The sequence below is a fragment of the Emiliania huxleyi genome (assembly GCF_000372725.1).
Source record: "Emiliania huxleyi CCMP1516 chromosome Unknown EMIHUscaffold_183, whole genome shotgun sequence".
Taxonomy (NCBI): domain Eukaryota; phylum Haptophyta; order Isochrysidales; family Noelaerhabdaceae; genus Emiliania; species Emiliania huxleyi.
In genome coordinates, this window is record NW_005200754.1 from 101395 (window position 1) to 115582 (window position 14188).

Here is a 14188-nt window from a genome sequence, read left to right on the forward strand (position 1 = left end):
TGTGTGCGTCACATCAGTTCTTGATAACAGCACGGTCGATCCGTCAAAGCGATACACTCGTTCCTATCACATATTCTCCCACCCGCCGGGACGCAAAACGCTCTCGGCGAGAGCCACAAGAAGGCGTCCACACAGCAAGCCACTCGTCGGACAGGCGTGCTCGCTCGATGCCGGCGAGCGCATTGCGCACGCTTTGAACGGTGGCCAAGCCAAAAACACCGATGGTGGCCGTGCGTGAGCGGCGGCGATCGAGCCTCACCCTTCGCGCCGACGACCCAACCTTACGCGGAACAACCCAACCCAGGCCACAACCCAACCCAACCCAAAAAGCACGATTCTCCTGTTGGGCCGCCCTCGCGCTTGCGCTTCGGCGGTTAGTGGTGCACTAACCTCCGAGAAACCCTTCGTATCGCTCCTCATCGCAAACCCTGTCAGCAAAGTCCTCCCACGGGAATGTAAGAGCCTCTTGTACATGTACACTGAAAATTGAAGATGGAATTCCCCAGCTAGGCAAAAGAATTTAGAGGACTTTTATCGGCGAGGCTCTTGCCGCTGTGCCAGCCCTTGGCCCTGCCCTAGATTCACATGAGCCGGCGCAGTGCCGTCGCGTCCGTCGCGCTGCTGCTGCTTGTTCTCTGGCTCGCCGTGGCGCGATTAGGCCTGGCGGCGCACGACGTGCTGCTCGTGTATGCTGTGGGCGGCTTCGCGTGGCGGCAGCAGGAGCGCGGCTCCACAAGCGTATTGCTGGGCGAGGATGCGCACGCGCCACCGCCCGTGCGGTGGGCCGACTTCCTGCGAGACAACCACCAGCTGCTGGGATGCGTCGTTCGCGGCAATGGCCGCACGCGCACTGAGCGGATCCTCGCCGTCGCCGTCTCTACGCTAGCGCTGCTGTACTGGAAGGCGGTGTTCCGGACGCCCAAGGTGTCGATGGGCTCCTGGCAGGGGCTGCGCTCCTCGCTGTGGACGCTCGTCGTGTCCAAGGGCATGCAGCTGCTGATGAAGCGCGTGATTCGCTTTGTCGCCGCGCGGCAGGCGGCTTGGCAGGCGAGCGCCGGGCTGCTCGAGAGCCTGCAGATGTCGTGGACGATCCTCCAGTACTGGGTGATCGGGTTCATGGTGCTCTGCGTCCTCCTCTTCCTGCGGGAGGGGTTCGCGTGGTGGGGGATGCTCTCGGGCTGGATCATCAACCTCAGCTTCTCGCTGTTGCTGATGGACCTCGTCTTCTGCTACATAAGGTTTAACCTGTGGACCACTCTGCTGCCTCTCCAGGCGCGACTCACTGGGGTCGCCCGCTACAGAAGCGCTTGAAGCGCCTATGGTGTCCTGTGTCGGACGCGTACGAACCCGTCATAGTGTGCGAGCTGTCCTGCGACCCTCCAGTCGGTGTGCGGTCGCGGGGTCGGGTTGCTATTTCGGACACCTCAGTTTCCGTGTACTGAACTCTGAAGAGAGGGAAATTGACAGGAAGTAAGAGAGTGGGCCTGCCTAGCCGCACACACGTCGGCACCTGCAGTCGGCACCCACCACCTGCGACGACTAGCCACCTCGTGAGAGCTCTCTGAGTCTCTCCCGCCGTCTCCGCGGGCTGGTTTTTGACTTAGGGGATCCCTAGGGTTCTGAGGGCCGGATTTTTTTTAAGAGCTTTTAAGAAATGAGGAGGTTTGGGGGCTTAAATTGCCATTTAAGAGATTGCAGGCACCGGGGGGTCCCTCTTTTAAGACCGTTTAAGAAAATCGGCCTCTCTAGCATGCGTCGCTGGGTTACTGCCGTTTTCTCCAATACTGCCGTTATTAGGCACAAACCCGCCTCTGAAGACACATCTGTAAGTCTGGTGCCCTGGCAGGATCCATACTCGCATACAGGGGACGCGACACGCGTGCTAGCTGACTGTAGCCAGCTTCCCGGCCTCCGGCGTCTACCGGGGGAGCCTCCCGGACCATCGACCGCTCGGGAGCTCTCCCGCGCCGTTCAAGCGTTTAAGACCGTTTAAGGAATCGGCGGCCCAGGCAGCCTTAAAATGGGCCATGGCCCGCCTTAAAGCGTTTAAGCCGCAGGCGCCCCAGGGCCCACCCTTTTAAGCCTAGGGGTCCCCTAAGTGACTGACGGACATTTTATTTTTAGATTTTTTCTTCCGGTTCCGCGCTGACTCTTCCCCTCCAGTGACTAAGAGAAAAATCGGTGCGTCGTGTGAGTGTTTTGAAAAAGTAAACAAACATCGTGGCGCGACGGGTGGACGCGTGTGGGATCGCTGTGCGCTTTGCCCTATCCTTTATTAACATTCTGATCTCGAGAGCATAAACTTCTACTGCCCTGAGTGTCCACGCACCTATCTGAAGAGATTCAGGCGAGCAGGAGTCGAACCGCGACAAAGAGCGCCCCTCGCTCGCCGGTGTCCTCGACGGTGACCAGATAGAGAGGAATGGACTCAACGAGCGGTGAAAGGCGCCCCTTGTCCTTGTACGTGCTCTGGAACGCATCCGACTTGACCCAGTCAGGATTCTTTGCCGCGATGCCGCCGGAGATGTAGAGCCCGCCGTAAGGAAGCCACTTGAGCGCGGCAACGCCAAGCTCGGAGCCGTAGTTGACACAGAAGATGTCGATTGCCTTCTTGCAAACGAGGTCGCCCTCCTTCGCGCCTTTGACGATGATCCGTGCCTGGTCGTACTCTGGAGTGCTGGTGATTTCGTCGTCAATTTTCTTGTTCTTCAGCTCGATAAAGGCCCAGTGCTGGCGAAGGAACTGGTAGATATTTACTATGCCCGGGCCTGAAACCACGCGCTCGACCGAGACGCGCCGTCCGCCGGTGACCTTCTTGAGGTACTCAAGAAAGTCCACGCCCAGCTGGTCGCGTGGCGAAAACTCGGCGTGCCCACCCTCGCTCGGGAAGCAGGTATATTTGCCAGAGACCTTGTCGCACGTCAAGAAGCACTCGCCCAGCCCCGTGCCGGCACCCACGCACGCGATGGGCGCACCGGGGCGCTTCACACCGCCATTCAGCTTCACCAGCTCATCGTCGTGCAGTGTGAGCAGCCCGTAGCCCTGGGCCTCAAAGTCGTTGATCAGTGTCACTCGCTTGATGCCGAGCTCCTTTGCGAGCTCGCCGCCGTCAATCTTCCAGCCGGTCGACACGTTGGTGAAGTCAACGGTGTTGTTGAGGATGCCGCCCGCGCACGCGAGGCAGCACACCAACGGCTTGCCCGCCCCCGCCTGCTCAAGGAACAACTTGCAGATGTCGACAAAGCCTTGCCCCTTGGAGTGGAACTCAGCGTTGGGGTACTTCTTCGAGAAGACCTGCTCACCTATTGGGTAGCAGGCAGGGCAATGGCCTGCAATCTGCCGGCGACCAACTGGCGGTGCACGCCGTGGCACGGGGGATGTGCTGGCCTGGGGGCTTGACGCCAAGCTCGAGCACCGTCCCGGCTGGAACCTTAAAGAGCGTCAGTCGCGAGTTGGTCCCGCCACAATCGCCGCTCATAATCAGGCCACCATCCACCATGGTCGAGAGAGGGTCGAGTTGAGAAGCCGGCCCCGAGAACGCGTCGGCGGCAGTTCCTATTGACTTTGTGGCGGTCATCACTCTGGTGCCGGGGATGTGCCCTTCGATCTTCCCAGGCACATGGTCCATGATGTGACGCCAGCAATACACGGCGATGAGGCGCCATCAAGGACGGTCGTGAGCAGAGACAGAGAGACCATTTTCATGTCTTCTTTCGCAAGTCGCATGCATGCCGTCCGCCCTGCCAGGAACGCGACGATCCTCCACACAGCCGGCGCACAGGGACCTACGCTACCCGACATGTCTAGCACCGAGAGCCCGGAGAGGTGCACACGTCGAGGTGCACACACTTGTGCACACGCGCTGGCCGCGCTCTGGCCTCTGCGCGCTGAGCGCTCTTGCTCTTGCGACGCATGCGAGGGGCAAAAGAGAGACGGTGTTTCGAGTCGTACCCCGAGGCAGCACCTCTGTAAGGTTCTTCGGGCCAGTTGGGCCGGGCAGGGTTTGCCCCCCTAAAGGGGCCCGAAGAACCTTAAGTTCAGCCGCTCTTTGCTGATTTGCTGCTTCACAGTTCTGCCACCCGGACAACACCCGCCAACCAGCCCAACAGCACCACCCCCACCCCACCCTCACCAATAGCTTCATTGCGCGGGACCGGACGCCAACCACAAGCCCCAGAGTCGCGAGATCTGCGAACACCCCACAAGCACAGTAAGAGCGCCGGCGGCGGCCGCAAGCTCATGCGCACGCTTCGCTGACCTCGTCGCCCCGCACCTCGACCTCGCCGCCGTCGAGCATGGCGCGCACCTCGGCCTCAGCCTACCAACACAGATGTTCAAATGCGCGCGCGTGTGATGGTGGTTCGCCTCGATCTGCGCCGCCCGGTTCCGGTCCGCGGCGAGTTTCGCGCGCACGGCCTTCTCGCTCTTCTCCTCCTCGGCGTGGTGGGTGGGTGGGAGGGGGGAACCGAGGGGATAGGAGTACGGCCAAGGAAAGGCGGCGCCTCCGCGTCTGCCTCCGCGAGCCATTCGTCGGATCGCGCGGCAAAGCTCGGCTGCAGCAGCGGCGGCGCGCCGAGGCCGCGGGCCGCGCTCGCCAGCTGGTTCCAGCCGCCGAGGAGCCTCCGCTGGAGGGCCTGTGGAGCAGCGGGCGTCGTCAAGCCAAGGCGGTGTCAAGCGGGCGGAGAGCGGCTCCGGTCTCTGTGTTCCGTCTCCAAGTGCAGCTTGCGCCGGTCGTCCGCCTCGCAGTACGTTGCGTCGAGCAGCCGCTTTACGGCGGCGGTGCTGTCGGGCGATCTCGCCGCGATCTCGGAAGCGAGCCGGCGAGCCTCGGCCAGAGGCTCCTGCAGGGGTGGCGTGGACGTGTCCGGGACGTGTCCGGGGCGTGTCCTGCGGAGGGCGGCGGCGCGTCTTCGTCACCTCTGCGAGGCGAGTGACGAGACCTGCGCGCCGAGTGCCGGAGCCGGAGCCGGGGGTGGGGAGGGTGGGGAGGGTGGGGAGGGTGGGGAGGGTGGGGAGGGTGGGGAGGGTGGGGAGGGTGGGGAGGGTGGGGAGGGTGGGACGGGTGGGGAGGGTGGGAAGGGAGGCACGGGGAGGGGGGGGGGGGGGGGGAAGCGGAGGAGGGCGGGGCGTGTGGCGGTCGCCGAGTCGGAGTGCCTCCTCTCCGTCAAAGATGCGCCTAAGGAAAGGTCCGGGAAACTTCTCAACACGCACGAGGTGGTGGGGCAAGGGCCAGGGCAGCCCCCTCGCGACTCCCCGTCTAGAGGACAGGAGCTAGCACGGCATTCAAAGTGCAAGGCCCGGTGCGCGTGGGTGAGGTGTGTGAGAGTGTGAGTGAGGCGCACCTAAAGCAGAGGGCTGCGAGTCGACGCGGTGAGAAGATGTCAGCAGCGCCTCGCCGGCAACAGGTGCGCCCTGTCATGATCAGCTCCGTCGCCACGTCCTGCGGCGGCGGCCAGAGGCCGAGAGATGGGGGAGGTGCCTCGGAGACTGGGAGGTGCCAAGGGGAGCGGCGGCGGCGAGAGGGAGTCTGGGGAGGAGGTGGGGGAGGGAGGGCCCCCCCGGTGGTCGCGGAGAGGCGGCGCTGCCACACTCACACTCAGACTCACTCACACTCACTTGAGAGCGGCGGTGCACCCACACTCGCAGGCACTTGAGAGATCGCGTCTCAGATTGACACCAGGCCAGAATGCAGCTGTGAAGAGGGCAGTTTGTCACGCCCGCACAGCAGGGCTCGGCGCTCGCGCCTTTGGCACCAGCTCCGGTAGGACGACTGTCGCGCCCATGTCGGGGATGATGCCCCACTTGGCCTCCATCAGGGAGAACTTGCACCCCGGCGTCGCGATGCGCATGTCTGCGGCGGCGGCGGGGGAGGCGGCGGCGGAGGCCGAGGGAGGCGGCGGTGGCGGGGAGGGAGGCGAGGGACGTGTCGGAGGCAGAGGAGGGGCGAGGCGGCGGCCGCGAGGACGGTGGTGGTGAGGGGTGAGGGGCGGGGCTTGCGGAGGCGGGCTGGGAGGGAAGGCGGCGGAGGGAGAACACGAGGAGAAGCGAGGGCGGATCGTGGCGACCTGCGCCGAGTGCAATCTGGAAGCCGCCGCCAAGGCAAACACCTATGCACGGCCGAGTCCCGAGGGTTGCAGTCAGGAGACGAGGGGCGTCAGTGCCCCCCCCTCCACCCGCGTCCGCGGCGCCGTGGGTCGCCGCGATGACGGGAGCGGGCACTCGCCGCCACAGGTAGCACACGTCCTGCGCCAAGTTTGAGATGGCACCGTCGGGGCGGTCCAGCAGCTCCCGGCCGTTGGCTCGCGCATGCAGAGGGTGGTTGATGCTCTTGACGTCGAGGCCGGCGCAAAAGGCTCGGCCCGACCCGTGGACAACGACCGCGCGCACGCCTTTGTCCTCCGCCAGCTCAACGGCCGCTGAGCGGATGGCGCGGAACATGTCAATGTCGAGCGAGTTGAGCTTCTCCGGCCGGCCAAGTGTCACCGTCGCGACGCCGTCGGCGGCGCGCTCGATGGAAACGCGTGGAGCCGAGCTGCTCGAGGACGCAAAGGTGCGGGTAAAGGTGCGGGTAAGGTCGCGTGCGGGCCGTCGGAGCATGTGTGTATCTTTCGCTCGTGCGTGGTGGACGCCTCTCGTCGTTGGGCCTGCGGAAGGAGGGGCGAAGCGAGGCCGGTAGCGGGGAGCGCTCGAGAGTGTTTATACTGCGTGGAGGAGGCGGAGACGCGTCGCGTGATCGCGATTGAACTAGGGGCAGTTTGGGCACCGATCCGATGTTGCTGTCGGGGGCTAGCGGGCGGCTTGGCAGGGCTGCAAGCGAGTTTTTCTTCTTTCTACATGTACAAAATAGATCGAAATTTCACAAAACGACTACGCCGCTCCCCGTGTTTGTAGCCTGGCGTTTGTGCCGGAAAACGCATCTCTCTCTCTCTCTAACCGCAACAAACAAAAAGAAAAATAGAACGTTTTTCTTACTTCTTGGCATTACAAGGGAAAATCTGTCATGGGGGTCATGTTGGGAGGAGAGAAAATTCTGTTCGTTTTTGTGCTTTCTCTTGGCATACGCCGCTCCGGCCTGGCCACTGCGATGTTCTTCTCCTGCAACTGCCCGCGCTGCGAGCTTCCCCGCAAGCGGCCTCGCCGTTGGCAGCGCCCTGTCACGGCGCTGTGTACCGAGGAGCCCCGCAGCGGCAGCGTTGCAGCAGGTACGGGCGGCGCCGAGGCTGCCACCGCACCCATCTACGTGCTCGAGCGGCTCGCTCACATCCGTTGCGCGCAGCTGACTCTGGCGTCCCCGCCGGGATGGCCCCCCATCGCGAGCGCGCGCGCGAGCGTTTCCGGCAGCGTCGTGACGACGGAGTGCGACTTGCAGTGCGGCTCCCTCTTTGGCGGCCGCAGGCTGGTGCTGCGACTCGACATCGGGGAGCTGCTCGGCGCGCCCGCCGATGGCGCTTCGATTCGGACGAGAGACGGCGTGGCGCACATCCGTCTCGCGCTGCAGCCGCCGCCGCCTGTGCTTCTGCCGTCTGTGAGCTCGCGCGGGGCAGAAGCGATGCGGAGGGAGGAGGCTGGCGATGGGTGTCTGCCGGAGAAACAGCTGCTCCACGAGCAGCGCGAGGAGCGGCTCCCTCGCGAGGAGTCGGGCTTATGCCGCCGCGCCGCCGCGCAGCGGCGGCGCGAGCGGCGCGAACTGCCTGGTGCGGAGGTGCACTGCCGCAGCTGCCGCGCCCGCCTGCTGCAGCTGCCGCCCACCGTGCACGCGATGCCAGATGTGGACGCAGCGAGCATGGTGGACTTTGCGCAGTGCTGCCAGGAGATCGACTTCGATTGGGGCTGCGTCTTCCCGGAGGCCGGCGGCGCGGCGGCCGAGGCCTCGGGCGGGCACGGCAACTGGCGTCGCGACGCAGAGGCCGAGGCGGCGCTGCCGATTTGCTTCACGTCTGACCACGCGCTGCACCTGCGCCGCGCGCCTCCCGCCTCCCTCGAGCTGTGTGGCGGCGGCGGCGGCGGCGGCGGCGGCGGCGGCGGCGGCGGCGGCGGCGGCGGCGGCGGGCTGCGCCCGTTCGTGCCGCCGCGACACGTCCACAGCCGCGCCACGGAAGGCACGGGCGCCCCGGCGCGAGGGTGGTGGGGGGGCGAGGGTGTGGGGGGCGAGGGTGGTGGGGGGGCGAGGGTGTGGGGGGCGAGGGTGGAGGAGGCAGTGGAGGTGGTGTGGGTTGCGAGGGTGGAGGAGGCAGTGCAGGCGGCGGGGACGGAGGGGAGGAGGGTGGGGGAGGAGATGGAGGCGGTGGAGGCGGTGGAGGCGGTGGGACGGCCGCATGCCTCGCGGCGAGGAGTGCGCGACCCGTGGCCGTGTCGTCGGTAGGTGGCGCGCCAGAGGTGTGGGGGCCGCTCACGTGTGGCGGCTGCGGCGCGCTCGTCGGCGCGGCGCGGCGCGAGTCGGCGGGCGGCGACGGCACGAGCGCGGCGGTGAGCGGGGCGCGGAGAGCGTCTCTCCAGCTTGTGGCGCCGGGGACTCGCTCCCACTTCCGATAGGCGCCGCTATGGTTTGAGGAGCGCGTACCGTCGGTGTGTCGCACCAGCATGCAGCTGCTCAAGTGCGCGGTTGCCGTCGCCCGGTCCGACCCGCCGCATCTTTTCTCGGCGCCGCAAGGGGCGATGCTCTGCACCGTGGCGTCGGAGGACGGCTCGGCGGCGGCGGGCGATCCCTTAACGCATGGGTCGGAGGCCTTTGACGGCTCTCAACAGGAGGGCGTCGCCGCTCCCGCCCGCCCGCCCGCCCGCATACCGCTCTTCAGCACCTTCAGCCTCGGCTCCGTCGTCGCTTGGCGCATGCTGCGCGAGGCGTGCGACGCAGACGACGGCTCCGACGCGGCTGGCGGCTCGCCCTCCCTAGATGCGGAAGCTGGTCCGTGAGCTACGTCAAGTCCTAGGACTGGTGGGGAGGGGGCGGGCTCGGACTGCACTCAGCCGTACTGTACTCGCATTCAGCCCCACTCAGCTGTACTCGCAGCCCGTGTACTCACACGATGCTCGGAACGAGACCGTGCTCGCGCGCCCGACTCTGGTGTCTGTGTGGCGCAGGCGCGCCGCGCAACTTTGCCCTCTGCGACGCGGCCACCGCCGAGCCGCTCCTCCTCCTCACCCTCCTCTCGCCGCACGTGACGGTCCACACAAACCTCAAGCGCGCCGAGGGGCGCGGCGAGGTGGTGGCGGAGCCCACGTCTCCCGACCACTCCGACGGCAAGGGCGGCGGCACCGGCGCCTGGGCGGCGGGCGAGGTTGCGGATGCCGTCAAAGTGATGTACGGCGAGGTGCCGCGACGCCGCGCCGCCGCCGCCCGCCGCCGCGAGAGGCGCCGCGGGCGCTCGAGACTCACCCATCCCCCCACACGCTCGCTGGGCCAGGCGGGTGGCGACGGGCCGGGGCGGGCCCTCGCGCGATGGCACGCCACCGGAGGGCTTCGGCTGCTCTGGCTCGCGAGGGAGGGGTGCGAGGCGGTGTTGTCCGAGCTGCGCGCTTCGGCGCGCCTCGTGCCGCGCGTGGGCAGGCGGCTTGGCGCGCTGGAGCTCGGATTCCTGCCGGTGGCGCCCACGTGGGATTGACGAGAGAGGGCCGCCAGGCTTGGGGTCCGTCAAACGGAAAGTACGCCGTTCGTACTGCAGCGGAGGTACTGTTGCCAGCGATGTGCGGGCACTTACTTACTTGGAGTGCGGTTTGTGGAGCATTATTACTAGTTTGGAAGGTTGAAATGACGCGGTCCGCAAAAAAAGAAATCTAGAAGCGGGGCGCGGTTCGAGAGGGACCTGTTCCCCTTTTTACCCACCTCACAGTAGAGAGGTGTCCGTTTTTATTTATTTATTCGTGCGCGGCTTTTCACGGCCTGTGCCGGCGAGTTGGCGTTCACGCGCTGAATCATCATCGTCATGGCTCTGTCTCGCTCGCTCGTGCGTCCTTGGAACTTGTGTGCTCGCCTCCGTCACCTACCACGTCGCCCGCGCCTGTGCTTGGGTTTCTATGTTTGCGATTTGGAATTTGGTATTCGCCTAGTTCTTTGTTTATTCTGCAAAGGGGTGTGAACGAGACAAACCTCGTGAACGATCGGGCGAGACGCCGTCGGCAGGTGCATGCCTGCCGACTCTGCTCGCCCACCTGGTGGCGGCGGCGCCGCCGCCGCTGACGACGGTACTGCGACCGGCGGTAACAGCGGCGCTGCCAGCGTCGTCAACGGCGTCGGCGCCAGCCGGCCGGCAGCGACTGCCGACGGACGAGCAGTCGGTGCAGCACGCTTACGCTTCACTGCATGAAGCCAACACTGTCGCTCTCGACGCAGAGCATCTCGGTGGTGGTGTCGATGCGGTGGTGGAGGTGGTGGAGGAGGCGGAGGGCGCTGCGGCAGCGCTCCGTGAGGACGCGCAGCGGGCTCTCGCCAGTGCCGCAGAAGCAGCGGCTTCAGGTGGCGGCTGCTCCGGCAAAAGCCATGCTGAGGCTTGGGCGGAGAGTGCGGCGCTGGAGCGGTGGGCAGACGAGCTCGAAGAGCTCGCCGAGCTCGCGGCGGAAGACGCGGATGGATCAGATCAGAACGAACCGAAGAGCGCCAGGACATCGACAGCGAGGTGTGAGCTACCACTTTCTTCCCGCTACGCTCGTGTTATATTGGAGATGTTCATGCTGCAGTTTATCGGGCCGACGATCGGCAGCGAGGAGATACCCCTTGTCCCTCGCCTCGCTGCTCATCATGGGCATTCGTTCAAGATGCTGAGCGACCGCGCGACGGCGACGGCGGCTACGGCTACCGCTGCCGCGCTTCTGCCGCTGCTGCTGCCTCTGTTGCGGTCGCTGCCATAGCTGCTGCGGCCGCACCACCCGGCGAGGCCATCCTCGCGCGCACGGACGCTACAGGCGCGGGCGCGGGGGTGGAGGGTGCGCATGAGGCGGAGATGATGGAGGCGCTCGCCGCGTGCGGCGATTGAGCGCCTCCCTCTCTCTCCGGCTGCGCGCCTGACCGGTGCAGCCTCCGAGTCGGCGTCTAGCGCGCGCGATAAGGTTTTTGCTCGCCTTCCCTGGACCCCACCTTGTGACGGTGCCCTGGCAAAATCGTCCCGATTTCGATGCGCGATTTAGCTAAGTCCCAGAGCCGTTTACGCATGAGCGGGCCCCCTCACCAGCCTAGGGCTCGCGCTTCTGGCCCGAGGTGTCGCCGCTGCCTCCCGCGCCCTCCGGCGCCTGCTGCTACTACCGGTCGGCCGGTCGGGTCCGCGCGACGGCTCCATCCTCGAGACGTAGCGGTCGCTGAGCGCTTTCTCGACCGCTACGTCTTCCAGTGCACCCACCCACCGCGACCCTCGAACCTGCGCTGCGCGGCGCAGTTGCTGCCGAGCGAGACGCCCCCGCCCGCGCAGGGGCGGCATCACCAGACGCTACCGCATGGCCGAGCAGCGAGCAGTGTGTGCCGCAGTGCCCGTCCGGGCCCTCTTGCAGCTGCCTCTATTGGGCGTAAACCGCGGATATAAGGGTCTATACGGAGGTGGGTGGCCTCTTAGAGGTATGGGAGCCGCTGGCACCGCGCTGGGCGCCGCGGATGCACGTACGAACGAACATTATGAAATCGGGACGATTTTGACCCAAAAATCACAAAAGGTGCGTGTTGCGTGACTCTCTCTCTGCGATTTCGGGCCCGGGGTTGTGCGTTTATCATCTAGAAAACCCCGGCTCTATGGAGAAAAGCATGATTTGCGCATATATTTGTGATGTAATGATGGGTCTGTTGATATCATGAGTAAGAATTCATGGTCGTGCTATCATACCCCCGAGCGCGTGAAAGTAAACCGATCCCGCGGACCGCGCGGACCGCGACTGACCCGCGACCGCTGCACCTGCAGTAATCATACATACTCGTCGCCCTGAATGGTTGCCCAGGTTACTCAGGACACGATCGCGCCGTGAACCCCTACTCTACGCGTGCGAGCCGCGTGTGAGTACGGAGGGACCATTTGAGGGGACGAACGATGATCACCGCGGCCGCGCGGCGTTCTCCCGCGGTTCAAGAGCCGGATATTGGCCGTATGTTCCTACCCAACACTACGGCTGCTGACTGTTCGGTTTCGTCTCAGTCGCTTATGACCCTCGCTGGGGTTGCGTCCCTACAGCTTCCTTCCTCGGAGGCAGCAACGCGCGCTCCAGTGGTGGTTGCGCAGGTTGCAGGAGACGCGCAGCTTGCACACGCGCGCGAGGCTGAGGCGGAGCAGGCCGGGAGAGATGCGGACCTCGTGTCGGATTGCGAGGGCGTTACGGCGCCTTCGGGCGTCAAGTACACTTCGGGCGGGAAGGCAGCAAAGCGGCCCTGGGAGGAAGAAAAGAGCGAGCTGTGTAACTCCTTCACGTGCCTTGTGTTTCAGGTCGTCGAAAGATGCTGCTCTAGGTGCGGCCCTTTCAAGCGGGGGTACGACAGGATGGCCGTGGGAAAGATTGTCGCCTCGCTTAGGCTGACTGGGCAGATGGGTCGCCGCAGGCACCTGTTGCGAGGGAAGGAACTTTGGCAATTTCTTTGCCGGAAGCACGATGTGCACATGTGCTCGTCCGAGATCCACAACGTCGTCCGCCGAGACACACGGCAGGCGATGACCCAGGAAAAAGCGCGCTTACTATCCGTCCGCGACTGAGAGTGCAGAGGCAAAGTAGGCTTGTGCCAAGCAAAAGTTTGTGAGCCACGGCCTAACTTATGCTCCGGCGTGGAAGTAGAAGCCCGTTGCGCAAACAAAGATGGCGCCCATTTCCTGTGATACTATTCTGTATGAGTCACGAAGTGCGAGGTCGAAGGTCGTCATCGTACGGCTGCGCCGTTGTGGGCAGTGTATGGGTCCGGTGTTTTGTCTCTTGGTTGGCAACTCGTACACAATTAAGAATGGGTTAGTTAGGAAAGAGAGGTGTTAAGAATCCTTAAAATACAAGCCTAGAGGTGTTAAGAAAGGTAGGTGCTAATTAGGTGCTACTGGAGGGGAGAGGTCGGAGTGTGCCGGGCTTTTTAATTCGGAGCCGCCCGACGGAGGGGTCGGGGGGAGGGGGAGTAAGGGGACAGCAGTTTGCCACCCTTAGAATTTCGCCTTCAGAAAATGGAGCTTGGAATTTCCGCCACTTTAGGCGTGGCAACGGTTTCCTGGGGCGACTAAAGTTGGGCGACTAAATTTAGGCGCGACAACCGCAGCGATGACATGGTCGTCTACCGTGCCAAGCGCAAGGGTGGGCCGGGCTCGACCGGACGTCCTATCGATTTGGATTGCGCTCCGATGGCCGACAAGTTCACGAACGGCGAGACGATCGACCTCACATCTGTTGCACGGGCAGCTGGTCGCAATGTTGACACGAGCACGTTGGTGAGCCCGGCAATTGTTCACTGTGTTGGTGCGGATTCGAGCACAGACAGGCCGGATTCCGGAGTAAGTTCAACGGGCTCCAGGGAGGAGGACAGGGTCTAATTAAGGTAATAAATAAATAAAGTGCAGAGAAAATCCAAAATCCAAATCGCATAGTCCATAGAAACCCAAACACACGCAGAATAAAGCGCAGTCAGTCGTCTCCAGGAGAGATGGGCGACGCACGAACACAGAGGCACAGTGCGCACCCCGCCCCGCCCACAGGGCGTGCATCACACAGGCGTGGACTGTGTGACTCCTCGGGTTTCTGGGACTCTTGACGACAGAGGTGTGCTAGTCGCTACAGTCGGACGGCTCCGGCACGTCTGATAGGCAGTTCGGGCTCGAGTGAGGCCGCCGCGGTCGCGGTCGCGGCCAGCGCGCGGGGCCTGGCTGGGGCTGCCGGGCGTGGTCTCGACCCACGCGCCGGAGCGCGAGTAGTTAATTAAGGTAAAAAGAAAGAAAGAAAAAACAGACAACCCGAGGGAGGGAGGGGAGGACGGCACGCCGCCACCACACAGGGATTTTAAGGAGAGGGGTGTGGTGCGCTAGCCGTCGCCCACCCTTGGGCGTCCGCCTCTTCCGGCAATTCCGATCTCTCTTCGCAGTCTCTCGCCGATTCTCGCTGCAACCTTCGTGCCACCTCGCGGTCGCCCCCTTCTCGTCGTGCTCTCCCTTGTCGCTTCTTCCTCTGTCGCGTCGCTCTCCTCTGCCTCGTTCTGCGACGCCCAGTTTTGTTTTGTCAGTGTTCCGCAAAATTCTTTTGGGTTCGCGAGCGA

The 14188-nt window shown here is 64.3% G+C and overlaps 3 protein-coding genes across 3 annotated transcripts; 1 reads left to right on the top strand and 2 right to left on the bottom strand.

The window, feature by feature from the left end:
• Positions 1-2343: 2343 nt before the first annotated feature.
• EMIHUDRAFT_232608 (hypothetical protein) lies at positions 2344-3628 on the bottom strand (the record flags this gene model as incomplete). Its single annotated transcript, XM_005782996.1, has 2 exons — positions 2344-3294; positions 3416-3628. 2 exons carry the CDS (start codon positions 3626-3628, stop codon positions 2344-2346), a joined length of 1164 nt encoding a protein of 387 aa, XP_005783053.1.
• Positions 3629-4025: 397 nt separating this feature from the next.
• EMIHUDRAFT_442456 (hypothetical protein) lies at positions 4026-6790 on the bottom strand. Its single transcript, XM_005782997.1, has 10 exons — positions 6764-6790; positions 6189-6644; positions 6066-6107; positions 5745-5851; positions 5412-5440; positions 5142-5176; positions 4918-4940; positions 4707-4841; positions 4503-4634; positions 4026-4318 (listed from the first exon to the last, which is right to left on the bottom strand). The coding sequence occupies exons 2-10, from the start codon at positions 6595-6597 to the stop codon at positions 4238-4240; spliced, it is 993 nt and encodes a 330-aa protein (XP_005783054.1). The 5' UTR covers positions 6598-6644; positions 6764-6790; the 3' UTR covers positions 4026-4237.
• A 989-nt stretch (positions 6791-7779) lies between these two features.
• On the top strand, positions 7780-9751 carry EMIHUDRAFT_442458 (hypothetical protein). Its single transcript, XM_005782998.1, has 5 exons — positions 7780-8099; positions 8363-8466; positions 8533-8878; positions 9082-9311; positions 9405-9751. The coding sequence occupies exons 1-5, from the start codon at positions 7784-7786 to the stop codon at positions 9600-9602; spliced, it is 1194 nt and encodes a 397-aa protein (XP_005783055.1). The 5' UTR covers positions 7780-7783; the 3' UTR covers positions 9603-9751.
• Positions 9752-14188: the final 4437 nt, after the last annotated feature.

Bases quoted from the DNA above. Each gene is read 5' to 3' on its own strand.
- EMIHUDRAFT_442456 (XM_005782997.1), bottom strand. From the start codon at position 6,597: ATGCTCCGACGGCCCGCACGCGACCTTACCCGCACCTTTACCCGCACC. The intron at 6,108-6,188 runs GCGCCGCGGACG...GGCCGTGCATAG, and splicing joins CGTCATCGCGGCGACCCACG to GTGTTTGCCTTGGCGGCGGC. The intron at 4,941-5,141 runs GCGACCGCCACA...CTCGGCGCGCAG, and splicing joins AGAGGAGGCACTCCGACTCG to GTCTCGTCACTCGCCTCGCA.
- EMIHUDRAFT_442458 (XM_005782998.1), top strand. From the start codon at position 7,784: ATGGTGGACTTTGCGCAGTGCTGCCAGGAGATCGACTTCGATTGGGGC. The intron at 8,100-8,362 runs GCACGGGCGCCC...TGTCGTCGGTAG, and splicing joins CCACAGCCGCGCCACGGAAG to GTGGCGCGCCAGAGGTGTGG. The intron at 9,312-9,404 runs GTGCCGCGACGC...TCGCTGGGCCAG, and splicing joins TCAAAGTGATGTACGGCGAG to GCGGGTGGCGACGGGCCGGG.